The sequence below is a fragment of the Ursus maritimus genome, unplaced genomic scaffold (assembly GCF_017311325.1).
Source record: "Ursus maritimus isolate PB19 unplaced genomic scaffold, ASM1731132v1 scaffold_14, whole genome shotgun sequence".
In the NCBI taxonomy this organism is placed as follows: Eukaryota; Metazoa; Chordata; class Mammalia; order Carnivora; family Ursidae; genus Ursus; species Ursus maritimus.
Genome location: NW_024423786.1, coordinates 53,320,245 through 53,345,512, shown reverse-complemented (window position 1 = coordinate 53,345,512; position 25,268 = coordinate 53,320,245). Strand labels below are relative to the sequence as shown.

At 50.6% G+C, this 25,268-nt stretch overlaps 1 protein-coding gene and 1 long non-coding RNA gene across 9 annotated transcripts in view; one reads left to right on the top strand and one right to left on the bottom strand.

The window, feature by feature from the left end:
* RANBP3 (RAN binding protein 3) overlaps window positions 1-24,565 on the bottom strand; it is a 53,059-nt gene extending 28,494 nt beyond the window's left edge. For 2 of the 8 annotated variants that reach the window (XM_040629504.1, XM_040629505.1), the window contains exons 1-2: window positions 24,470-24,565; window positions 5,103-5,158 (exon numbers count right to left, since the gene is read on the bottom strand). In XM_040629504.1, the coding sequence (XP_040485438.1) occupies window positions 5,103-5,158; window positions 24,470-24,491 (78 nt within the window). In that variant the 5' untranslated portion in view covers window positions 24,492-24,565. The remainder of the gene's footprint in view (window positions 1-5,102; window positions 5,159-24,469) is intronic. The other 6 variants (XM_040629503.1, XM_040629501.1, XM_040629499.1 and 3 more) reach the window with 4 other exon arrangements.
* Window positions 24,566-24,773: 208 nt separating this feature from the next.
* LOC121102565 overlaps window positions 24,774-25,268 on the top strand; it is a 3,494-nt gene continuing 2,999 nt past the window's right edge. The window contains exon 1 of the long non-coding RNA XR_005834659.1: window positions 24,774-25,261. This is a non-coding gene — a long non-coding RNA (uncharacterized LOC121102565). The remainder of the gene's footprint in view (window positions 25,262-25,268) is intronic.

Below are 25,268 nucleotides of genomic sequence, written 5' to 3'. Positions count from 1 at the left end.
TTTCTCGCCTCAGTGAGTGCAGATGTGTGGTGACCAAACCAGCTGACAGAGACAGGGAGAGCTGGTTTTGTACCACAGGGGTAGGAGTTCGGCTGGAGAAGGGAGCCCCTTGGTCTAGGATTCTCCCATGTTTACCCCAAACACCTGGGCAACGGTGTATTTAGAAAATAGCCAGGGCAAGAGAAAGCTGGTTCTGGAAGTCTTTGTCCTCAAAAGCACAACATCCCTGGCATCCTTCGAGGTGGTTCCTGGGACTCTGGAGGGCTTCTGTGGACCCAGAGCTCTGTGGCCAAGACTCTTTTCTTGAGAAATGGGTCACAAAGCCGGTGTCCTGGAACAGATGGGCTCTCGTCCCCAAATCTCCTCCTTGGCATCGTCCACAACACAGAGCCATTTCTTTCGCTTTATGAACTAAGTGGCTGCCCTGTCTTTCCACAGACCTGGCCATGTTTCTTCTGAGTGTGAAGTGACTAAAACCTCTTTAGATAGGGCTTGGGGGCTAGTTCTTAAAGGTGATGGATGAAAGGAACTCTGTAAAGAGGATTTAAGAGAACTTCCAAACATTCTGAGGAAGGCAAAAGAAACAAAATGTTAACTCATCGTATATCTAAAAAACCACCAAAATCGATTCTTCCCATCCAGGGGAGATCCACACACACCAAGGCCTTCCTTCTCAAGCTGTTCCTCAAACCTGCTCAGGACATGAAGGTTGGTCCCTGCGCCAACACCCGGTAAGAGAAAATTAAACCCAGAGCTCGGTGGAAAATGGCCTATCTCTAAGTGGAACCACATGGGATTTTCTTTTTTTAACCCTGGTTTTACAGCGTAAATGTTCAAATGCCCTGGTGGCACTGAACTGAAGCCTAAACCAGAGGACTGGAAAGAAACACATGTGCCACTGCAGCATTTTCTACTTGGGTCTGAGTGTTTTGGCTGGACAGGAAAAGCGAGCGCTAGAGAACCAAGACAGGACCTGTAGTTCTTCAACATGTTTGCTAACATCAGACATCAAGATTTTGGTAGCCTTTGACATCATCCTAAAACACATGTGGCTGACAAACCCCAAACAAACACGTGCACACAGGACAGGCTTGTTACATTAACAGTAAGCTTCAAAAGCAGGTCTGAATACACTGTGACAGCGCTTTCAGGGACGCCTTACTTCCTGCTCAACAGCATTTCTGCAACGGCTTTCTGTCCTTCTCCCAAACAGACATCCCCCTGCAAGTGAGACCTCAAAGCCTCACCTGTTCAGATGAATAAACTTTTGGAAGATAAAGTATCTGAAAAAAACAGTCGTCACAGTCCATGAAACCACCACCTTCCAAGAAGATTCAAAATCTCTTCACATCAAAAAGAAAAAAACTGTCTCCATGCAAGGCAGTTACGAAAAAAAGTTTCATTTTTGCTACTAAAACCAGAAATGCGGAAATGCAAGCAGTTCATGAAGAGCGCCCTCTTGAGGAAGCGTGAGAACATGGAAGGAAGGATGGACAAGCGTGCACTGTCAGCCAAGCTCGGGGCCTGGATTTTAGGAGTTAGGACTGGAGTTCAAATCGTCAACCACTCTCTCTAATCGGGAACAACAGGGGGATTTGACAACCTGCCCTGAGACCAATTGATGCCACTGGTGGGCTACTGCCACCAATCTGCAGCCTGCTGTAAATGCAACTTGGGCCTTGGTTGGGAAGGACAGAAAAGGCCACGTATGTGGCTTTGCTAGTGAACAAAAAGGAAAACAAAATGCCTGGGCTGACAGCTTCATTTCTTTCTTGTCGATTTCAAATCTTTTACCTCAATCATGATTCAGTAATAACAGCGGGGCCTGTGGGTGCTCTCCTTGGCAGGGGGGACACAAGCTCTGAAGCATAGCCCACGGGGTGGTTTAGAGATTGTTCACTGAAAAGGGAAGTCAGTGGTCCCACAGCTGATGATGGGACTTCTTGATCTTTGTGGATCAAGAAATGGCTCAAAAAACAGCTATAAGGGACATTTTGGTGAAAACTGGGACGCCATAATTACAGACTATATGTATTGAAGGACATTTCTGACTTCATGATCACTTTCTTAGGAGTGACAGTAGCAGCAGGGCCACAGAGAGGAACGGCCCTAGTCCCAGAAGCCTCCTGCAGAAGGATTTAGGGGAGAAACATCAGATGGGCACCACTCAGAGTCAGGCGCTTCCAGCATTTACGACAAAGATGTCGCTGGTGAAGCCACGTGAGGGACACCCCAAGTGTCCACAGTACCATTCTTTCAGATTCTCTGAGGACCTGAATATTTTCGAAATACGAAGTTGAAGAGAAAAGGAGAAACAAGCCACAGAAGCCTGTATGTCCTGTTTCCCGCTCTGCCTCTGCCACGTGAGGGGCAGACGGGCTGGAAGTGGGCGAGAGACAGGACCGGAAAGAGGCTCAAACTTCCTTTTCTGTCCGAAGCGCCACGGCTGCTCCCTGCAGCTCTGCCTGCCCATCTCCCTTGAAATGGGAAATGGGAAGCCGAGGAGCAACAAAGTTGGCTGTCTCAGCTATGCGGCTTGCTCTCTGCCTCACTTCTGAGCTGTCCTAAGCAGCAGAGGAAGAAAGGAGGATTCCGTCTCCACCTGGCCACTCTCCACCCGACAGCTCAGACAGCAGCCCTCCCGGACAGTTACAGAGGCTCCTCCTCTGTAAACAAGCAGAGCTTCCCTGCGTCCTGCCGGGTGACGTTGTCCCAGAGGCATGACAGGAGCAGAGAGCTGAACTCTGAAGAGCTAGAGATCAGTTATTTTTAGAAGCCCATTTAGAGTTGGCTCAGAGTCAATATTTTGATAAGAACTACATTTGCACATTTTAAGATGATGATGAGCAGTTTCCTAGCTNNTCTTCCGATTCAACTTCACCCCAACCTTCTGGAGGTAATACAAGCAAGTTAGCCTTTGAATTACAAGGCAACAGAGAAGAACCACCTCAACTGTGAAAACAGTACTGAAATGGAAATTAGTAATTTAAAAAATACTTTAAATTCGGCCAAAAAATTTTACATTTTAGTGTTTCATCCTGCTGGTTGTCTAAAAGTCTTAGGTTTAAAGAATTATCAATTTTTATCACTTGTTTTAATTCTGGGGTTGGCAAACTTTTTCTGTAAAGGGTCAGCTACTGAATATATTTGACTTTGCGGCCATATGTCTCCATCCAAACTACTTCACTCTGCTGTCACAGTGGGAAAGCAGCCTCGACTGCTGGGCACAGGGCGGGCATGGCTGTGTGCCAACAAAACTTTATTTACAAAAACGGGCGGTGGTGGCAGGCCTTAGTTTGCGGACCCGTTTAAAAGTGGTTCAAAAGATCATAATAAAATTCAAAATTCTAGAAAATCCTGAGAGAACCAACTATGATGTCTAAATCAGAAATTGAACACAGGCATTTCTAAAAGCTAGCAGAAATGCATCAGCCCCTTCACAGTGACTGAAGCTCCAAAGAAAAATGATAAAAATACATGTAATTAAGTTATATGTATTGGTCAGGGCCCATGGGAGAGGAGACCGCAGAGGCTGATGTGTCTTGAAAGTACCACCTGGAAAACCAAAACAAAACAGGAAGAATGTCTCCTCGGGTGTTGATTCTTTCTTTAGCAAAAGAAAAAAAAATTTTTTTTTAAAGATTTTATTTATTTATTTGACAGAGAGAAAGACAGCCAGCAAGAGAGGGAACACAAGCAAGGGGAGTGGGAGAAGAAGAGGCAGGCTCCCAGCGGAGGAGCCCAATGCGGGGCTCAATCCCAGGACTCTGGGATCACACCCTGAGCCAAAGGCAGACCCTTAAGGACTGAACCACCCAGGCGCCCCGTAGCAGAATTAACAATGGGAAAGTTTAATGTGACAGGAAGCCTAGCACATCAGCCCCGGCTAACACAGAAGGTACCCTGCAAGGGGGTACATGTGTGTGTGTGTGGGGGGGGGCTGGTCAGCCACTTTTCCCTCCTGCCCCCCTGCACATACACACATGCTCTCTTCCTGGCACAGTACCTGAACGCAGTTCAGAACAATGTGGGCCACACAGAAGTCTGGCCTCTCTTCTCAGCCCGAGGGATGGGGTCTAGGAGCAGCAGCTGGGCTGCCAGGAGTCCCAAATCTCCGGACCAGAAGGCCCCAACCTCAGAGTTGGCTACCCTACCGGCAGGCGGGGGGGCGCGGAAATCCACCAGAGCACCTCGACTGTGGATTACATGTCTCCAGAGGGAGATTCTCTCAAATGCTGTTCTTATCAACAAGATACAAACAGATTTCAAAACACACTGAATCCAGCGCGGCACTTTGGTCCCTCACTTTGAAATCTTGCAACGGGTATTACATTGTATCTGCTGTCCTGAGGCAGCTGTGGAAGGGACCATCCGTTTGTTGGACACACACAGTCCTCATAAAAGCTTCAGAAACATCAACCACAGAACATCAACTAACTTTGCACACAACCTCGACCTTCCACACTGTTTGTCAGGGTGGACACAAAATCAAGAACTTCTAGGTAAACAGCAGCACGTGACGTCGGAACGCTACTGCCACGGGGATCAGGACTGTAACAAAGGGCTAGCTCACTGCTACAAGTTAGGCAAGTTATTTCCAACATCAGGGCAACCAAGACATTTAAAATCCAAGAGGGGGAAGCAACGAATAACAAAGAATGGATGGTAAATACATAATGCAAGTCAACTAATAATTACCATAAATGCATTTAGGCCAAGCTGGTTGGGAGTCAGAATCTCCCCCTAAAACCTGTAAAGGTCCTGTCTTCCCCCTTAACAACCATTATTCTCCCCCCTTCCCTCCCCCCTTCCTTCTACCTTTTCTCTCCTATTCTTCCTAATGTACAGTAGTATTTCTAAAATGAAGCATCAGGAATTAGTAGCTTTCTGCCACTGTGAAAAGCAAGGTTTCTGAGCCCTTTCCACACATGCCTGTCTTAACTTCTCACCACGGTAACTTAAAGCCACAGGACCTTTTCCCTTCAAGCTCCGCGTGGAGGCTTAAAAGATAGAAGCACCTTTGGCCATGTGACCTGGGAGAGCCCTCTGGGAGAAAACAAATCAGAGTAATCATGTGAAGAGAGAACATACCAGCCCCTTACCTTTTGTCCTTTATCCTTCTGAAACACAAAGACGGGCGGAGCAATGGCAGGTTTTTCTGCAAAAAGAAAAATTGGTTTTTTTCCCCCCAACACTATAGTCACACAGTAAACAAAGCTACATTTGTTTGTAATAAGTTAAAAACAAAAAAGCAAATCCAACAGAAAACTAGTAACTCCAAAGAACATCAAATCACTTAGAAAACGGTTTCTTGAAGTGGCTGCATGGGCGTGTTGTTTGTGAAAATCCGACATCTAATGTTAGGGTATGTGCACTTTTCTGTGTGCATATTATACACCAAGAAAAAGGTTTCAAGACTCACTCAGAACAGCCATGTCCATGACTGAGCGAGAGCGGTGGGCAGTGCAGCAGGCTGCAGGGCAGCAAAGGTGCTGCCACCATTCAGCGCCACCAACTGTGGCCTTGCGGGAACGAGGCACAGGGATGTCAGATCTCTATGTGGCACCTCCCCAATTCCAAATGCTGGAGACTAGTTTAGGTTTTTAGTCCTTTTTTTTTGAATTTCTAGGCCAGCGGGTCTTGGGGATAACCAGACTGCAGCCTCTGCCCACACAGCTCCTGCTCCTTGGAAAGCTTGCCCTGGCGGAGTCACCTGACGTTCCACCTGGATCTCTCAGCGACCACCCATTTAAAAAAAGAATGTAAGGAGTTGAGAAAAATCTGAGTCCATCCTGCACAGTTGTTGCTGAGGGAAGAAACCCTCTGAAATGTTCTGTCACATGACGAGCCCAGGGTGGTGCCACCTGTTATTCTCAGACAACCCCATTTGTCTCCTATCCAGGGACAGCCCCATCTACAGCCCTCTGCCACCTGCCCCTGCGTGGATGGCAGCTCAGTGAGCCCCTGCTGCCAGCTGGAGGATTCTGGATGAGAACTACCTTCACCCGTGGGGAAGACCCAGATGCTGCCTGCCTCAATGCCTTGAGGTTGGGTGTGGTGGTTCTGGGTCCACGCATGAATCCTATGCGGTGCACCTGGGGCGCCCTTCAGCATGCAAAGTCCTGAAGCAGACAGTGGATGGGAAGCAAGGGGGATCATGAATTTGGGGAGCACTCAGTCTCGGGAAGCCAAGATTACCAGGAACCTGCACTTATATACAGCTTTACCCAGCAGGCCTGCTCCGTGGGAGGGGAGAGGATCTTTGGTTCGTGAGCGCGCTTGTGTGGGGAGCTTGTCAGAGCGGCTAGAATCAGGGAAATGTCCCTGAGAAGAGGTGGCTGCTGAAGTCCAAAGACAAGAGCCGGGAAGGGAGTGGCAGGTGTGAAAATACAGTAAAAGTGACAGGGAGCCTGGGGGCAGATGACCGCCACGCTAAGGATTCGGGGAAGTACTGTAAAAAGAGTTGGGTTCAGGTTCAAAGAGGGAACAGTCTGGGGAAGGGCGCGACACGGGCAGACCAGTTAGGAGGGAATGGTGAGCACCCACAATAAAGTCAGGGAGGGGAGGAGGTCTGAGGAGAAAGAGGGACAAGACTGAAACAATCAAAAGGACATGGTGCCGCTCCCATCCCATCAGATTCCCACTCCTTGGAGAAGCAGAACACATGCTGGTCTTGACTGCGGGGGAGCAGCCCACTGACGGCGGCCATTCCCTCCGCCGTGCACACGGAAGCCAAGCAGCACCCGAGTCCCTGAGTCTGATTCACTGCGACAGGCCTCGCCACGCACAACCCACAGCGAACACTGGGGTGAACGACCCGTAGGAGACCAAAGTATTACAAGGGAGGACGGTGGGGGACGGAAGGGTCGCCGATGAGGCCTCCGTGATTCCCTAAGCAGCCCTCTCCCCGTACAGGGGCTGGTGCTGCTTGACAAACCCAGATGGAAGAGGGAACGAAAGTGCCTGTGCCAGACAGGAAGTGACAGCAAAGGAATGCAGGAGGCACTCTGGGCAGCAGCGGCTGATCCACCATTCCTACCGCAGGGAATCCCAGAGAGCTTCCGGCCCTGCCCTTCACCCCACAAGCCCAGTAGCCAGGGCTGCAGATCCAGGCCTGAGTCTCACTTCTGCGTTCGACTTCCAGCCAGCTGTGAAGAGTGAAGGCACACGGGAAGGAGCTGGGAGTCTGGGCCAGCCCCCCATTTCTTTAGGGAACCACCCCTCCTTCGCCCCTGGCTCTAGGTCCGAGGAGGAGAGTACTTCATACTCCTTCCCCAGAGGACACCATGGCATGTGACTAAGGCCAAGCCACTGACAGTGAATGAGACTTGGGTCTAGGAATTTTGTTGGAGCTACTGGGAAGGGGGTGCTCTGTTTCTGCTGGGGCTGCAGGGCTGGTAGGAGGTAACTCTGGGGGTGAGAGCAGTCTCACGTCACCAAAAGGGACCTTGGACCAGAGCGGGAAGCAGAGCTGCAGATGAGGGAGGCAACTGAATCCTGGAGACACTGCTAGAAGCCTGGGTCCAGCCAAGCTCAAAGCTAACCCCACCCCCACTGACTGTTCAGTTAAGCCAACGAATGCTGATTTTTGCTTAAGCCTGTCTTAAGTGTTTCTGTCCTTTCTCCAACAACCTCCAGCCTGAGAGGTGAGGCCTAGCCACTGCAGACTTAATTAAACACACACTATACTCTATAGAAGAGAACTTGCCTGGCCTCACAGTGAAGCAGAGACGCTTTCTCTCACAGGAGGTACCACCACCAGATATACTCAGTATTTACAGGTTTATCTCTGTCTCCCCTGCTAGGACATCAACTCCATGAGATCGGAGAGCGCCTCGTTCCCCTGGCTGCCCTGTGGTCTAAGAACAGTACTTGGCATTGATAAATACTGGACGGAAGGAGGAGTAAGGGCAAGGGGGTACTGGAGAAATGGATGGAAGGCCACTGAGGAAGGGCAAGAACAGAGGGAGAACCGTTTGGATGGTAGGGGAAGAGCTCTCTTGTGTCGGCTGATCTGCAGGCACCCAGAAGGGGCTGCAGCGATTTGCACAAACGTGAGAGGCCCGGGCTGCCTCTGGGTCCCTGGGGCAGGACAAAGCCACAGGGCAGGGTCCAAGCAGGAGCTGGGAGAGTCCTGTCTGCTGGAGGAACAACGGCACTGCGAGTGGGCTCGGTGCTCAGCTATGGGCAGAGCGAGGCCACAGCAGAGACATGGGGTCTGAGCTCTGAAAGCAGCTTCCTGAAGAACTGGAAACCTGGGTGAGACCCATGCAGTGACTCCCTCACTAACTCCTGGCTGTAGGCCACCACTGCTGTAGTTAAGACCTTCCTTTCTCCACCTCTGCTCTCGTTCCCTTCAGTCCAGCCTCCGCAGAGCAGCCAGAACCACTGGTGTGAGGCGCACACTTTAAACTCAGCACCGCCCTCCCCGACTGGGGTTGGAGCTCCCTCCAACAGGCCACCCCGGCCTGACCCCTGTGGTGCCACTGAAGGGCCCGCGGCCCCCTGCATGCCCTGTGCTTCTGTCCTACTTCTGGCCTTCTGCCCGGAACACGTTCTCACCTTCTCTTCCGGGGCCAACACTCATTCAGGTATGGGCGCGCCGTATCCTTCAGGAAGCTCCCAGTTTGAGCTACACACCTGCCCCCCGTGCCCCCAGGGCTGCTCTTGGCTTCTACTGCGCCCCGGGTCACACCGAGGCTACCTGTCAGGGAGGCTAACAGACCATGGTTCCGGCATCCCAAACAGCTCCGCGCCCCAGCCCAGCAGCCAGTGCGCACCATGAAGAGCCATCCAATAACCGTTCGGACTAAACCCGCTCTGCAGTCTTCCCACACGTCACATAGCTGCTGTGTGCTCACACACATATTTACTAAGCCCTCATTCTGTGCAAGGCTCTACAGGAAAAATGGGGAACAGGAAGCCGGGGGGAGAAAACCTAAGGGTCAAACACCTGATAAAAAGCAATGGGTGTGTCTGTGCACTTGGCCTGGAGCTTGTGGGGGGTTATGTGTTCACCTCCTCGCTGGCAGCATCTACCCTGGATCGTGAGCCCCAGAAGAACAGGGGTCCTGTTACGTTGACTGCGGTACCTTCAAAGTCGCACACGTAACAGATGCTTCACAGGGAGTCAGAGCTGATGAAATGTCACTGGGACTGGTGAGCTCAGGACCCACCAGGACCCTCAAGATGGATGGTTTGGCGGTCACGACAAACCCAACCACCACACTAACAAAAACGTAGCAGTGAGCTTCCGTCGCTCTCCACCAAAGACACAAAGCATCAGGGTCACAGAGATTTAATTTCCGCTGGGCTCCAGGAGGGCCGAAGTCCGTAAGTTGCAAATTAGCATGGGCGTTACAAAAGGACGAGTGGAGCGCAACCCGTTCTGAGGAGGACTGCCCCACATTCGCCACAGCAGCCTCGCCTGTCTTCTCACCTGGCTCCCACCAAACTGCTTCTGGTTAGGTCACTGGACAAGCAGCCTTCGCTCAGCCAGCCGAAACCCAAGTTTGGGGAATGAATAGGGGACAGAGCAATGAGGCTTCTGTGGCCTGTGTGAACTCCCAGCCCAGCCTGTCTGTCACAAATGAAGGGAAAATTACCACCAGAGATTTCTAGGGAGACCCAGGCCACCGTGAAGACCTAAAACATTAGAATGTTAATTGAATGCCAACTATTTGATCCAGATTCTGTCAATCGGGTGTTTTGTCTTGTCCCTGTGAAATGCTCTTCGATTGAATGAGTTTGTGAAAAAGCAGCCCTCCTGGGGCACTGGCTCAAGACATCTGCATAGTAAGGGTTAAGAAAATCAACAATAAAGAAACAGGTTTAACCAAATGTTCTCTGAAGTTATTTGGCAAGGGAACCCCTCTTTCCTCATCCCTTCCCTGACATGAGGCCTGAGAACTGTATTCTGTGGGTGACCGTGGCCAACACTGATGTGTGAAGTGGGGTGGGATTCAGAGCCAAGGGGCCTCAAACTACAACTCTGCCCCTGGGTGGCATGTGGGAGGTGCTTCGCCCCCATCCCTGCTCTCCATGGCGCTGCATGCCAAGTCCAAGGTGCCTGTTGCTATATTTAAATCCTCCCTCACCCTCCTCCACGTGCCCCTGCTCAGCTCACACGCTCCAGACGACACCTAGACCGAGCCCCGTGTGATCCCAGATGCTGATCAGGCCCCAGGTGGGAAAAGTCCCCCAACCCCCAGGCAAATTGCACGGGTGGGGACACTGGCCAGAAGCCGAATGGAGTGAGCCCCCATGACATCTGACCCACAGGTTCTGCTCTCCCTCCTGTCTCCTGCCATCCTCCGCCCCACTGTGAGGTACAGGTGCAAAATGGGACAGTCCAGCTGTAATCCCTAAGGACAGGGACTGTCCAGGATCTGGTCTTTTCGGTCCTGGTGATAACATGATAGGACGCCCAGTCGCAAAAAGGCTGCAGACTTCGGCTCTTGTTTCAAACCTCTGCGAGATGTCTGGAATTTCTCCACACACACACTCGCTAACCCATCTTCACGCAGGCTCTGCTTTTGGAGGCACTGCTGACACAGCCCTGACTGTAGGCACTCTACTCCACCCAGCCGAGCCTGGGAACCACTCCCCCAGCTGCGCATCTTGCGAGTTCATAGATTCAATCATAATAATCATTCGGCAACTGTAACTTTCTGCAATTCCACACACCCCAGCACCCGCTGCGTGCCAGGCCTCATGCTGGCCTCTCGGGTGTGGTGGTGACATGGAGAGACATGTCCCCTGCCTGCCAAGAGCGGACATTAGTCTTTGTTGAATGTCGCAATTAGGAGAAGCACAAAAGGGACTCAGAGAGCAGAGCAGGGGCATCCAACATGGTGAGGCTGTGGAAAAGGAGTGGATCCAGGAAGGCTTCTCAAGGGAAGTGCCATCGAAGCAGAAGGACAGCAACATTTAGCCAGGTGACCAGGAATGGGGAATAATAAGGCAGCAGAAAGCAAGGTGCACGGAAGAACTCAAAGAAGGTCAAGGTGACACCTGCTGTGTGCCTGCTACTTTACTAATGCTTGAACATACCAGCTGACTCCAGACCCTCGAGGACAGACAGAAAACAGACCACTGGAGCCCAAGGCCACAAGAGCAGAGGGCACCCGCTCCCTTCGCCGGATCTGAGGTCCTCACAATTACACCTGCAAGGTCTAGTGTAGAAGCTCCTGGAAGATAAGCACCAATCACTCAGGCAGTTCCTTTCTTGATGAAATGAATTAAAGATGGCTCTGAAGAAGGCAGGGGTCCCCGATATGCAGGCTCCCTCCCTACCCCAGGGACCACAGACCATTCTCCCTACCGGGCATGTAAGTCTCTAGGTAGAACCAGGGGACTCCAAGGAGGTAGGCCCTTCTTCTAAAGCAGAACTGAGCTGGAGCCCTGGGACACAGAGCAAGCCCTCAGATGCCTTGGGTTCAGGTGTGGGAAATCCTAGAGACCTCACCCAAAGTAACGTCCATAATTTGGTGTATGACGTCTGTGTTAGGGGGAGGGCCCACAAAATGCCTCCTCAAATAGTGGTAAAGAGGCCCAAAAGGAGGAGGACTTTTAAACAGTCCCACACTTGAGAGAATTAGAACACTAGGCTTCCCGGACCACCCCTATAAGTAGACCAGGGATCAGGACTCAGGGTTTTGTGTCTTTTCTGCCCAGAGACTGACTGGTGGCAAAACCTTAAAAAGAAAAGGACATATGTGTCTACGTCTGAGGCAGCAAGAATGGAAGAAGGAAAGGGGCACTGCAAGAAATGTTTTACATGGAAGCCAGCGTAAGAAGAAGAACCCCTTGGGAGTCGGGTGGTGATGGCCGCTGCCCAGATGTGAGGACAGGAGGTGGAGTCCCTGCTGCCTGCTGCAAGGAAGGGAAGGAGAGCACAGAGCTGGCCTGGACCCCAGAGGGGGCCCCGGGATAGAATAGAATGCTTCTCAACCTCCAGGATAACAGAGGTCTCGGGATCCCGGCTTCAGACCCCTCCCCCAGCCTGTGTCGTGTGACTGACAGCAAGGACATTCCCAAATGGGGTTTCCCCAAGCCGCTGGATGGTTTCTTACACGGGCCAGCAGTCAGCGAGTGTGTATTTATGGGCCGGGCAGGCACTCCATGCTTTATAGGCCTCGTCTCCCTGACTCTTCACAATCACTTTTGTAGAGAGGTCATAACCAACGTCCTGATTTTACAGAAAAGGAAATGGGAGACTCAGAGGGGGCCAGGTCTCCGACTACATCTGAGCTACACTGCCATCCAGGTACAAGTGCCAGAGGGAGAACTTACGACTCCGGTTTGCTTCCCTCCCTATTTCCTGCCCAGCTGGGCCTTGGAGCTGAGATACAGACACTCTTTTCTTCTGAGAAGTAACATCAGGAAGAAAGCAGCTGTCAGTTATCATTCCAGAAAAGCACAAAGGAAACCAGAGGGTGAACAATGAGTTTTGGGGTGGGCTTAAGCCTTTCAAGTCATGTGACTCTGCCTCAGAGAAGGGTGCAATTACGCCAATAGCGCATCCTTAAGATTGTCAAGAATGAAGACACATCCCAAGACGTGGACGCTCTGCGGTGAAACAAGATGTGTTGTCTCCATCGTTCAAAGGTTTAACCACACAATGCCCTGCAGAACTTATTCAGAATCCAGGCTGAACACATACACACTCTCTCCATGCCGTGGAAGGAGTAAAGTACACTACGGGCAGGCCTGCCCTGCCACAAGTGCGAACACCCCCAGTGGCCGCCTCCAACCTTTGTCTCCGAGGACTGTCCGTTAAACTAAACAGAAGAAACTATGTAGGCCCAGGAAAACACACAGAGAAGCGAATCTGGAATATCTTGGCCTGTTCTGTTTATTCCCCTCCTAAATGATGACTCAAACACCTGCCAGGAAATGGCCCCCATCTGGAAAGCCACTTGGAATTCTTGACCAAAATGTCAGCAAGGTACTTGTGTAAAATGAGCTTTAATCCTGGGCTGATGTGTCTTAATCTTCTTATCTGTGCAAAAAATATGGAAAGCATCTTGGCAACACAAACAACAGTCTGTTAAGACCTGACAACTGCTTTAATCCTACAACACTTACTATCTCAACCCTTCAAGTCATTTCTTTTCTCAGGAATTATTATAAACAGTTCTGTGCAGCAACATAAAGGTGAATTTGTCATTGATGTGTCAACTGTATTCACAAACTAATTCTCTGGTAAAGAATGGAAGTGATCTCAAACATGCTGTTGCTAGGTGATGCCTCTCTTGATCTCAGTGTCCTGAATGCTCAGTGGCCACCCAGCCCAGCTAGTAGAGGGTGGTGGGCCCCTTAATTCCTTTTTCGGTACTCGAGTGTGTTTTTCCCTAGGCAACCCTCAACTGGTCTCAGGGAGATTATAGGGGGCATGGTTTTGGAGATGATAGTATCTTTTATTTTATGCACTTCTTTCTGGAATGCTCTTCATCCTGTCATTACCTTCACCTACTGAAATCAAAGCCACTTTTCAATGCTCTACCTGCTGTGTCCCTATACTTCAAACAACAACGGGAGCAACAAGCAACTCACATTTGCTGAACGGTCTTTACTAGACCCAGCGGTAGGTGCTTTAGACACCCAGTCTCATTTAATGTCATCACATCCCTGTGACATACATATTATTTATCAACTCTGATCTGTGAATCATGAAACGAGACGGAGAGGCCTCAGACAGAAGTGCTTTGGTTGAAGTCACAAAGCTGGTAAGTGGCACAGCTGGGACCAGGACCCTAAGTCTGACTTCCGAGCTGGGTGCCTCAGGTCCCCTGAGGTCCCACTAAAGGCCAAGTTCCATTCTGCCTTCTTTACTTCTACACAAATCGGCCCTGCAGTAGAACCCTCCTATCCTGGCCAGCCCCCCCCCCCACTCACCCAGACTATAAGCGGCTGTGACAGAACCTGTGCTTTGGGCACCTCTGTGTCTTGAATCCAAGAGAAACCCCACAAACTTGTTAAATAAATCCTACAAAGTCAGCAATTACACCTGAAACTAAGAAAATTCAGGGAGCCAGCTTTGCAGCACTTTTCTGTTCTGCCACTAGGTGGCGCGACATGGACAGAGCTGAGAGGTAAAATTAAAGAAGCTGAAGACTGGGGGAAAGTTCCAGGAAAAACAACGGAAATCCCCCCACAGGAAGGAAATCTAAGGACCACAGAACTTCTGCTGAGGCAGCAAACCAAGACTGATGAAACGCAGGCTCTAGTTTTTGTGGGCATTCAAACTGGTCTCAAACACTTATGGCTGGAATCCCGGGCGACTCAATGGACCTTCCCTGTTCCCTGACAGTCCAACAGGGATGGTGCTACACCCCAGGCAGTTGTAGGGAGGATTAAATGAAATGGTGCATACACAGTGCTTGGGCAGTGGCTAGCATGCAGCAGGAATTCCACCTGGGCATTATTATCATTATTGTAATTCTACCCGAAAGACTGCAAGAACACTGATGGCACCTTAAAGCATCAGTCTTGGACTCAAAGACTATGATAGATCCCTCAGAATCTGGCCCCACCTAAAGCCGCCCAGGCGCCGGGACAACTCACATGCTCAGCTGCTCAGAGTCCCTCACGCCCCGAGCTGGTGGGAGGCCAAAAGCGAAGCCCTGCTTGCAGCCGCACGACTTACTGAGCACCTACCACGTGCCAGGCATGGTGTCTGGCACCGGAGACGGGATGAAAGACAGACAGGGAGAGGTGCTAGAAGGAAGATAAAGCAGGGTGGTGGGAAAGCGTGCAGGGAGAAGGGCGCTATAGGGTGAGTGGCTGGGTATGGCCGCCCTAAGGTGTCATCTGAACCTCAGACATAAAGGAGTAAGGGAGGTGAAGGCAGAGTATACCGTGCGACAGGAATCCCAAGTACAAAAGTCCTATGGACAGCAAGAACTAGAGGCTTATGTGGGGGAAAGCAGGAGGTGAAGCTGGGGAGGGGGCCATGGTGAGGAGTCTGGATTTATCCAGTTTCAAGGGAGGCCAGAGGAGGAGTCCAAGCAGGGGAGTGATATGACCTGGTTTATATTTTTAAAGGGTCACACCGGCAGTGGTCCTCACATAGTTCTTCCCATTTTTGCGTGTGAGGAAAGTCTGGTAATAAGATAAGTGCTGGGGTGGTGGGGAGGACGGGTCTCACAGAGGCAGCACATGTGAGGGGACCAGGGAACAGCCTTCAGGAGTCATCCAGGTGACAAGGGGCAGTGACAATGGCAACCTGGGCTAGTCCCAGGCCTTGGAGTCAGGCCAAAGTGGGTATTTTGGCAGATTTTGGAGACCGAGCCTGCAGGAGCCTCAGCAGTGGGAAGACTGAGGGGATCTTAACGGGGCCGTGAAAGTCTGTCTTGCTCTCTCAGGGGCAGATGGGGTCAGCGAAAACAAGTCCCACTCGTCTGGCAATAAAAGCACAAAACAGAGCGGCTTCCAATGGTGCTGATAATGACTGATGCAAGCCCTGGACTCTCAGACCCCCAGCGGCCACCACCATCAATGCTACAAGACATCCTTTCCCTTCTGAGTAAAGGGTAGCCTGTTTCCTCACACTCCAGACCTGAGAAGGCCAAACTCTCAAGAACCATGTGCCCCCCTCCCGCTCTGCTATTACGAATGTGACACAGACATTCATTCTGGGTCAGCAAATTCCCAGGATTCTGTGGGGCAAACCTGGGGGAGAGTAACTAAAGTACTTTAAACTTACTGAAGAAAGCAAGGCCTGCCTTCTAAACACGTGCACGGAGGAAAGACTACTGTCTCTGCAAACACCTATTTCTCTTTGACAGTGACAGCCAGGTATAGGGCCCCACACGGGTCACTTTACCAGAGAAGAACAAGTGCCTATGCAGTCAATGCTACTGTGCCACTAGAAAGAATGAGCATGGGCTCCCAGACTCTATGGCTGGAAGCAGGTGCACGGTACCAGGTGACTTTCCCTGGTTATGTGGCCTTTGGCTTCAGCCCCTGTAACATGGAATGGCCGGACCCAGAGGTTCTCTGAAGGTCCTTACACTGAACCTGAGACAGTGCTGAAGGTCATGGAAAACACTGTTCCTCCATCACAGGGATAGGAAGTCCACGATGCCTCCTTATCTGCCAAGCAGCCACCATGGAAATGGGAGGCTAGGAGGGCGAGCCCTAAATTCCAGCTGGCAAAGAACCTATTCCTGGATGATTTTACTTAATCTCATAACCCAGTGCTTCTCCCCCAGGGGTGATTTTGCCTCTTGGGGACACTAGGCAATGTCTGGAGATATTTTTGGTTATCATGATGTGGGGGAACTGCTAATGGCACGTAGTGGATGGAGACGAGAGATGCTGATCAACATCCTACAGTGCACAGGAGGGTCCCCAAACCAACCCCAAATGTTAATGATGCTGCATGTGAGAAACTTTGCATTAATTACTTGGAAAACGACTGAGTTAGATCCCTAACGCACATTATACACCAAAATAAGTTCCCAGTGGGTCAAACTGGGGTGACCCCCTAGCTTCTATGTCACCTCTTCTCCCCCTCCCCACGCTTTGTGTATTTAAATGAGTGCAGCATCCTAGGACCATAGCAGGTCAGATGATTAGGGAATATAGTCTCTTGGGGGTCCATGGACTCCCCTAACCCCGGGGTTCTTAAATTCAGGCAATTCTGCCCCTGAGGAGACATCTGGCAATGTCTGGAGACATTTTCCTTGTCATGACTGGGGAAGGAGGGTGCCACCAGTATCCTGTGGGTGGAGGCCAGGGATGCCGCTAAACACCCTACCATGCACAGGACAGCCCCCAGCAGCCCCAACGTCAATAATGCTGAGGTGGAGAAACACAGCTACAATCCAAAAGGAGCTTTTTCTCCACCCAGACATCCAATCAGAAGAGTAACATCCACTAGTAACTGACAGTATATCCGCACATGCCAGTGCGTCAATTACCTGACAAACGTTCTCTCGGAACGATGACCCTCGGACGTGATTAGCGTCATCCCCATTCTACAGATGGAGGAACAGAGGACAAACATCCTGCCCAGGATCCGGGGCGAGTAAGTGGCAGAGGTAAACCACAAACCAAGGACAGTCATTCCAGGCATTTCCAACTGTGCCATGAGTAGAACCAGAGCCTACCAGTCAGTTCCAGGTTAAAATTCCCCCAGGCTGGAGAGATGGGGGAGAAACCCGTGCCGATCTCACGACAGGATCCACTCGGGCTCTCTACAATGGGACTCCACTATCACGTGCCAGCAGCTCTTAAACTGCTTGGTCTCGAGACCGCTTTCCACACTTCGGAATTATTGAGGCTCTCCAAGAGCTTTTGTAACTATTGGCTATAGCTGTTGATATTTACCAAGTTAGAAAATACCAAAATGTTAACTTACTTAGGATAATAATGGTTAAAGCTTAGCGAAACAATAAATTTTATGAAAAATAACTTTCTAAAAAAATTAGTGAGAAAAGCGGCATTATTTTGCACTTTGACAAATCTCTTTAATATCTGGCTTAAGAGAAGACAGCCAGAGTTGCTTATCTGCTTCTGCAGTCCATCTGCTGCTACATCACACTACTATAACCTTTGGCTAAACTCCGTCCATTCACAAGAGAATGGGAGTGAAAAGGGCAAACAATGTCTTTGTATTGTTATGAAAACAGTTTTAAACTTGCAGTCCCCTTGAAAAGGTCTTGGGGACTCCCAGGGCCCCTGGACCATCTTGGAGAACTGCTGCCACACGCTGCTCTCTGAGTACCAGCATTCGGAGGAGAGGAATCCTGAATTCATTACAGACCGTCAAAAGCTTTATGCTGAGGTTCTCTGCTAATGTGCAGAGACAGCTGCATCTAAGAGGGGGTACAATAGGGCTGAAGCCCAAATGCCAACCAAGGTCAGGCAGGCACCGGAAAAGAAGGAAGTGGGCCAGGTCCCAAACTACTCAGTGGGGACTGTGGTGTCCTGGAGGGCACACAATCTATCTTTTTATTTTATTTTGCGCATTTCAAGTCTTTTTATTTACTTGCTGACGTATCTTACATATTTGTGATCAGTGTGTCTATGATTTTCATCTAATATTCTCTCCTATGCATTTCATGTGTTTGCTGTATCTTCAACATTATAATTTTGGGCACAGAGTCTATCCTAAGGGCAGCAGCTGCCCCTCAGTCTTGCTGACTCGTTACTGCACAAGACCACTGGAAGAGGCTGGTTCCTGCTTTTCAAGAGAAATCAGAAACCTAAATTATTTTTCTCCCTGAAATCTCAGAATTCTTAAGTGTTGGTTCTTAATTAAAAACAAGCAAAAATCCCTAAATGGGCCAAATTAAACACGTCTGTTTGTCCCTGAAGCAAGTTTTCAACTTCTGCCTGTGGTTTTTGACTCTGGCTTCGTGTCGTAAAACATCTGTGGAACTTTTTAAAACTATAGACACTCGGCACCTCCTGCCACCATCGCTGATGGGATGGCCCAGGCGTCACTTTTTATTTTCCTCAAGGCTCCTTAAACAAGTATGGAATGCACTCAGGGCTAAGACTCCCGGCAAGTACTAGGTAATAGCACCGAGTGTCAAGATTGCCAAGGATGAAGCAAACTGTGGACAGGCAGGGGTGCTTTTCACTGAGGCCCTATGCTATACGGTTTTCTACCAAGTAGTACAAGGTCACACGGACCACAGACAAGACTCCATGGGACCCAGGAAGGATAATGTGCATAGGTGGCAAAAACAAATCCCCTTCAAACAGAACAAAGAACTCCTGCTGTTTGCTGCCACCTCCATCAGCGCCACTAGATCCTGAATAGATAATGCCGCAAACCCACCTGCCTCCAGATTGCTTCACAGTACCATGGAGAGCTACCAAGGCTGGGCCAAGTTCACACCAGCCACCTCTGCTGCCTGCCTTTCTCAGGGTTTTCGTAACAGAAGGCCTTTCTCAGATCCCCCAAATGGTCCTCATCTCCCACTCTACCCTGGCCTATTCTCTGTGCCCGAACTCACTAACTAAGCAGGAATTGAACTGGTACCTAAAATGCCCCCTTTGCCACTCCCACACACTGGCACTCTTCCAAATGCCATCTGAGCTCCCCTGTTCTAACCTCAGTTCATTTCTATTGCTTCCACTCACTCAAACTTCTCCACAGTATAAACACACCAGATCCCGACTAGCCCTGACACCCAATGAATGTATGATGGTAACAGGACTGCTGGGGTAATCCCATTTTCCAGTTAACTGAGAGGCAGGCTGAAGACATGGGTCAAAAGTTTTGCAGAACTATGATCTTCTTGGTCTATACAATGGAACAAAACTTAAGTTTTCTTCAAAATGTATAAAGATTCTGCAGCCTTGGAGGTAGCATGACACCACTCAGCTACCAGCAGGCCCATCTGCTACAGATGTAAGAGGTGTCACAGAGTCACACGTGCACATGCTGACCTCAGAACAAATCCCAGAGTTAATGTTTATCATAACTTCACAACAAATTTTAAAACAGTTGTCTCTCACTCATCCTAAAAATTAAGTTTATGACAGGGGATGGGGAGAATTTATGGATCTGAGGATTCCAACCAATTCACTTGTATCTCATTCTCTCAGGCATTAAGTTTTAAGTCAACAAGTAAGGTGAAAACTAAGAAAAGCCAAACCACCCGTGAAAATCTCTAGAGTGACACTTGGTCAGGCTAGAGCAACTCTGTGCTCCCCCCTACCCCCAGACACTGGGCAATGTCTGCAGACATTCTTGGTTGCCATGACTGGGGAGGGAGGAGGGTGCTGTCGGCACAGTGGGGAGATCAGAGAAGCTGATCAGCATCCTACAAGGCACAGGGCAGTACACACGCTGAAGAATTACCTGGCCACAAACGTCTACAGTGTCGAGGCTGAGAACGCCAGGCTAAGTGATCACGTGGAAGGCAAGACAGAACCCAGGAGGGCTGACAGCTCAGCTCCAGCTGGCCTCCCATCACGGCTCACCCCAGGGCCATCTCATCACTGGGCTGGATTCACTCGCACTATGCACACTCATTTCTTGCTCTCTCTCTCTGCTGAACACTTAATGCCAAACCAGTCCACAATGAGTCCACTGTAGTCAAAAATAGCTACCATTTACTGACTGTTTATTACTGTGTGTGTGCAGATAGGTATTAAATAATTCATATGCATTAATTCATCCAGTGCTCACAGCAGCCATGAAATACCCATGATTATCATGATTCTCATTTTACTGGTGAGGAAAGTGAAGCTCAAAGGGGTTAAGAAATTTGCTCAAAGTCACTCAGAGAGTACACAGCAGAGTCAAAACACAAACCCAGTTCTCTGCATGGCAAAGCCTGTGCCCTGCCATTACTTTATACCAGTGGGTCTTACCCCGGGCGGTGGTTCTCCTCACCCCTTGCCCCAGGACATTCTGCAATGTCTGAGGACATTTTTAGTTGTCACGACCCCTGGGGTAGAGGTGCAGGGGAGGGTGTGTGCTACTGGCATACGCTGGGTAGAGTCAGGGACAGTGCTATGCTGCTAACATTGTACAATGCATAGGACAGCCCTTCCAACAGAATTATCTGGCTCAAAATGTCAGTAGGGCCAAAGTTGAGAACGCTGCTTTATACCATGTCCACAGACCAGCAAGGATTCATATGTATGTGGGATCTGGAATCCAAGATACCCTATAGCTCAAATACACTTTACTCACCCCCTGCCCATTCTTTACCTCTTCCAGACACAAAACTCTGCATTCAAATCCTGACATCCATTTATGATGCAGAGTAACTTCAGGGATAGGATGATTAATGAGTTTGGGATATATCAATAGCAAAATGCCAAGCAGAAGAGAATATCCCTGGACACAAGTGTAAAACACACACACACACACACACACACACACGCGCGCGCGTGCACGCATATGCCCTCCCTCTCCCTCCTAGGAGAGCAGCATTCCAACTGGACTTTAAAAGTCACAGACTATAGGAGTACCAAGAAAGGGCTGTGGGAGTTGCTGTCACCATCCCCGAAGAGATCACCATGGCAACGAAGGCCAACAAGATGCTGTATTAGATACACAATTGGAAACGTTTCTTTGTGAACAAGCACAGCACACCTAACCTGCACTACTCAAGCCAATGGTTCTCAACCCTGGCTGCACATGTGAATCACCCATGCTGCTTTCTCACTATAGATGCCCAGGGCCCACTCGACATCTCACAGAATTGGAATGGGTGGGGTGTGGGGATTGAGCCTTTGTGGTTTTAAGAAAGCTCCCCCAGTGATTCTGATGCCCAGCCCAGGTGCATAGTCATTGCCTCAGGCTCAGAGAGAGGTGGCAATGGCCCAGGGAAAAGACACAGAAGGGTTGGGTGTGAAGATGGACCAGCTTGGAATACCACTCTGGAAAAACAGAAGCTAAGAGGGCATTTGACTACAGCTTAAACAGCAGGAGGAAAAGCACACATATGAGGCAGTCCCTAAAGCTTCAAAATGCATAGGCAAGAAAGTCCTAGTTTACATAGCAGATAATAAATTAAACATCTCAGCAGGCTGTACAAGCCAAAAAGCCACTTAAGATTTATGTCCTGAGGACAACTATGCCAGAACTAGTGTCAGAGGCAAAGTACTGAGTGCGTGTGGTGTTTATTAAGTAAAAACTTTAAGTATAAAGCATTCCATTTCTCTATTTTATACTTACCATTCAGTTAAGCAATCAAAGGCTCACGTATCAGCCCACATGCTAGAAATGGTATCCCTGGAAAACAGGAACCCTAATTTCCCCTTTGTGCTCAAAAGTATACCTCACAATAAGGGTCCTCAGTGATGAATTCATTCATTCATTCAACAAACATTTCTTGGATACCTACTCTGTGCCAGGCACTGTTCTAGATGTAGGGAATCCAACAGTGATCATGACAGAAGGAAATCCATGCCCTCCTGGAGCTTATATTCTAGAGGGGTAGTCAAACAAGTAAACTTTGCATGTCAGATGATGATATGTGCAGGGGAGTAAAATAAAGCAGGATAAAGAGGACAGGGAACGTGGATCCAATTTAAAATTGGTGGCCAGAGAAGTTCCCATAATAATGTTTGAATAAAAAGCTGAAGGAGGTGAAGGAGTGAGCCATAGGGACATCTGCGGGAAGACTGTTTCAGGCAGGGGACCTAGAAGGTCCAAAGGCATAAAGGAGGGAGTGTAGAGTTCATTCAAGGGACACTGAGGAAACCAGAGTGGTTCAAGCAGAGCAATTCAGGGAGAGAGTGATGCAACGGGAGGAAAGGGAGGTATAAGGGGGCCACTCTAGCTTCTGGGCTGAGTTGTTAGATGGGTAAAGATGGAAGGGAGGCCCAAGTGGTGGAAACCAGTATTAGTGATGAGAAGGGGTCACCTTCTGGAAATATTTTAAGGTAGAACTGACAGTACTTGCCGTGCATATGAGAGAGAGAGGAGTTAAGGGTGACTTCAAGGTGTTCGGCCTAGGCAATTCAAAGAATGAACTTGCCATTTACTACAAATGGGAGGAAGACTGTGGAGTGGGCAGGTGTTGGGGGCAAAGATGGGGATTTTGTTTGATGTGCCCATGAGACATTTAAATGCAGACGTGAACTATGATGTTAGATATGTTGAGTCTTGAGTTTGTGAAAATTAATAATGGGAAAAACCTCACTAAAACAGACTCGAGGGGCTAGAAAGAGAGGTCAAAAGGGGTTGACTTACCATGGAATAGAAATTAGGGGCAGAACTGTCAGTTACAGTCCCCAACAGAAGAAACATCAACAGGAAAGAAAGATCAATTACAGGCCCTAACAGAAATAGTACATTGAATCTTCTGTAAGAAATCAACTACCCCTGTAACTTAGCCAATGAGAAACTGTCATCACCCTGAACTGTTGCTTTTCTCTAACAGACTTCCGATTCAAAACAAGTTCTTGAAACTTTCCCCTTCTCCCTAAAATAATGCTCCTGTCCTTCATTGTGAGAATTGCCTATGGTTTTGTCAGTGCTTGCCTGTCTTAAACTGCGACTCTCTGTTGCTCCTGAATAAGCCCATCTTGCTAGTAAAATAGCTGACAGTATTATTTTTAAGATCAACAAGTTCAAGAAACTGAATGGGCCAAATCTGTGAATACATACAGTATGTCATACTGATTTTCACTTATCCACTCCCTCTGCTGCCTTTAACTGGATCTTATAAACTGGAATGCCTCAATCCTCGTGGGCTCCTCTGTCTTGTAAAAGAGGTACAGCACAAAATGGCAGGGGGTGTGGGTGTGTGTATTGGGGGACTGGGCTCTGAAGCCAGACTACCTCATTCACACATCTCTGCTGCTCATGAGCTGTATGACCTGCCTTGGTCAAGTAACGTAACTGCTCTAACTCGGTTTCCTCACCAAGAGAACAGGCTAACAGTACCTACTTCACCGAGCTTTTGTAAGGAGTATTACAAGGCAACAGGATTCAAGACCGAACGATACACCGTACTACCCCCAAACGCTCGGCCAGGGTGGCCAGTTATTATTTCATTTACGCATTCTTAGAGTTCAGTATGGAAACCTCAGGACGCCTCCCGGGAGCAGGGAGCATGGTATGGGGGAAGAGGGCCGGGCAGGTAGACAGCTTGCCAGAACTACAGTTGTGCACCTAGAAACGGAGGGAGCTAAAAATAGGCCTCGGAAGTCCTGAGGCTACCGAGATATCAACACCACTATTGATTTAAGCAGACATGAGCTTATGGAGTGCTTTCTCAAGAGGATTTGGAACGGTAACCTTGTCAAAAACGCTCGGGTGGGATGTCAGCGCTCCAGAGAGGAGGGAATTCGCACAGGCTCTGTCTCTCCCTCTCTGGAAGTGCAACGGAAAAGGGCCAAAAAGCAGCCCGGGGCTTTCAGCGGCCAGACCTGAATGCAGGGAGACCAGGCGCGGCTCTCAGGTCGCCACTAAGGATCTGGGGGAACTGGCGGGAACTGGGGGCCGAGTCCGGGGGGGTGGGGAACAGACCAGGTCCTCCATCCTCGGCACCGAGCGGGCCCGCGTAGGATGAGAACCCCACAGGATTCGGGAGTGGGCTTGCTCGGCGCCAGGCGGGGGAAAGGGGCAAGCCCGGTCCCCAGGAACGAGGGGGCGCGGGAGGGAGCGTGGCGCGCTGGGCGACGACCAGGCCCGGAGGTCTATTTACATCTGAGGCCAAGGCGCTGAGGCCGCACCTCCCGCCCCCTTCAGGCCCCGACCTGGCCCGGGGAGCAGAAGGGCCTCAGAGCCATGGTTCCACTGGCCTCCCAGGCCCTCTGGACGGACGGTGGCAGGGCCGAGACTGCCGGGAGTGATGGGCCGGGCCGGCGAGCCCGGCCTGAGGGGACGCAATGGGGAGCGGCTGTGGGGCCCGATGGGCCACTATTCCGGAGCACACGGTCCCCCGCCCTCCGGGGTGTTCACCCCTCGGGCTTGTGGCCCCTCGGCCTCCCGCCGCCCGTTCCCGGGCCGCCAGCTGGCCCCCGACGGCGCCTCCCCTACCTTCGTTCGCCAGGTCCGCCATTTTACTTCCTTAAGCCCTCCCACAAGGCCCCGCGCCGGCCCGGGCTCGCCTGCTTTCTGCCAGAAACTCCCGCGCGTGCGCACTTCGTGAGCTGACGCCGAGCGAGGCCAGCAGCTCGCGCCTGCGCACTGAGACGGGCGCGGAGTCTCGCTCCGGGTGGCTGTCCCGACCCGGCCACGCTCCGAGCATGCGCCTGCGCACTAACTGCCCCCTCCCCCTCCTCCTTTTCCCGCCGACCAAGGGGGCGTGGGCAGGGCAGGGCGCATGCGTAGTGAGCCTCGCGCGAGTCTGCCGCGGCGCGGGAACGAACGTTCTGTGGGGCGGCGCGGAGGGGCTGGGTTTCGACGCCCCGGCTTTCTACTCGTTTTCCAGGAGTTCCTTGCGGTGGGATCGTGAGCCGCCGAGGGAGCCGCGACTGAGGCCTTCCCCGAGGTGAATCTCTGGATTTGAGGGGGGCGGGGGACTGTCCACGTGCGCAGGCCTGACAGGAGACCTTCGGGGCGCCCTGTCACGTGCGGCCTCAGTTTCCCCTTCTGAAGGCCCAGTTATTCAGGCCCGTGTTTTCCTCAGGCCACGTGGGACGGTGGGGGAAATTGGGGAGGGTCAGAGGTCGGAGAGAGCGGTCAGGAGGAGGGATCAGTATTGGGGGGGGCCCGCTGTGGGCTGGGGGACCGCCGGGATGGGAGCCCTGGAACGGCGCCCGGCGCGGGGCGGGGCTTCGAGCGTCTCGGTCGAGAGTCGGGCAGGGGCGGCCCGCGGGCCGATTGAAGGTGTCCC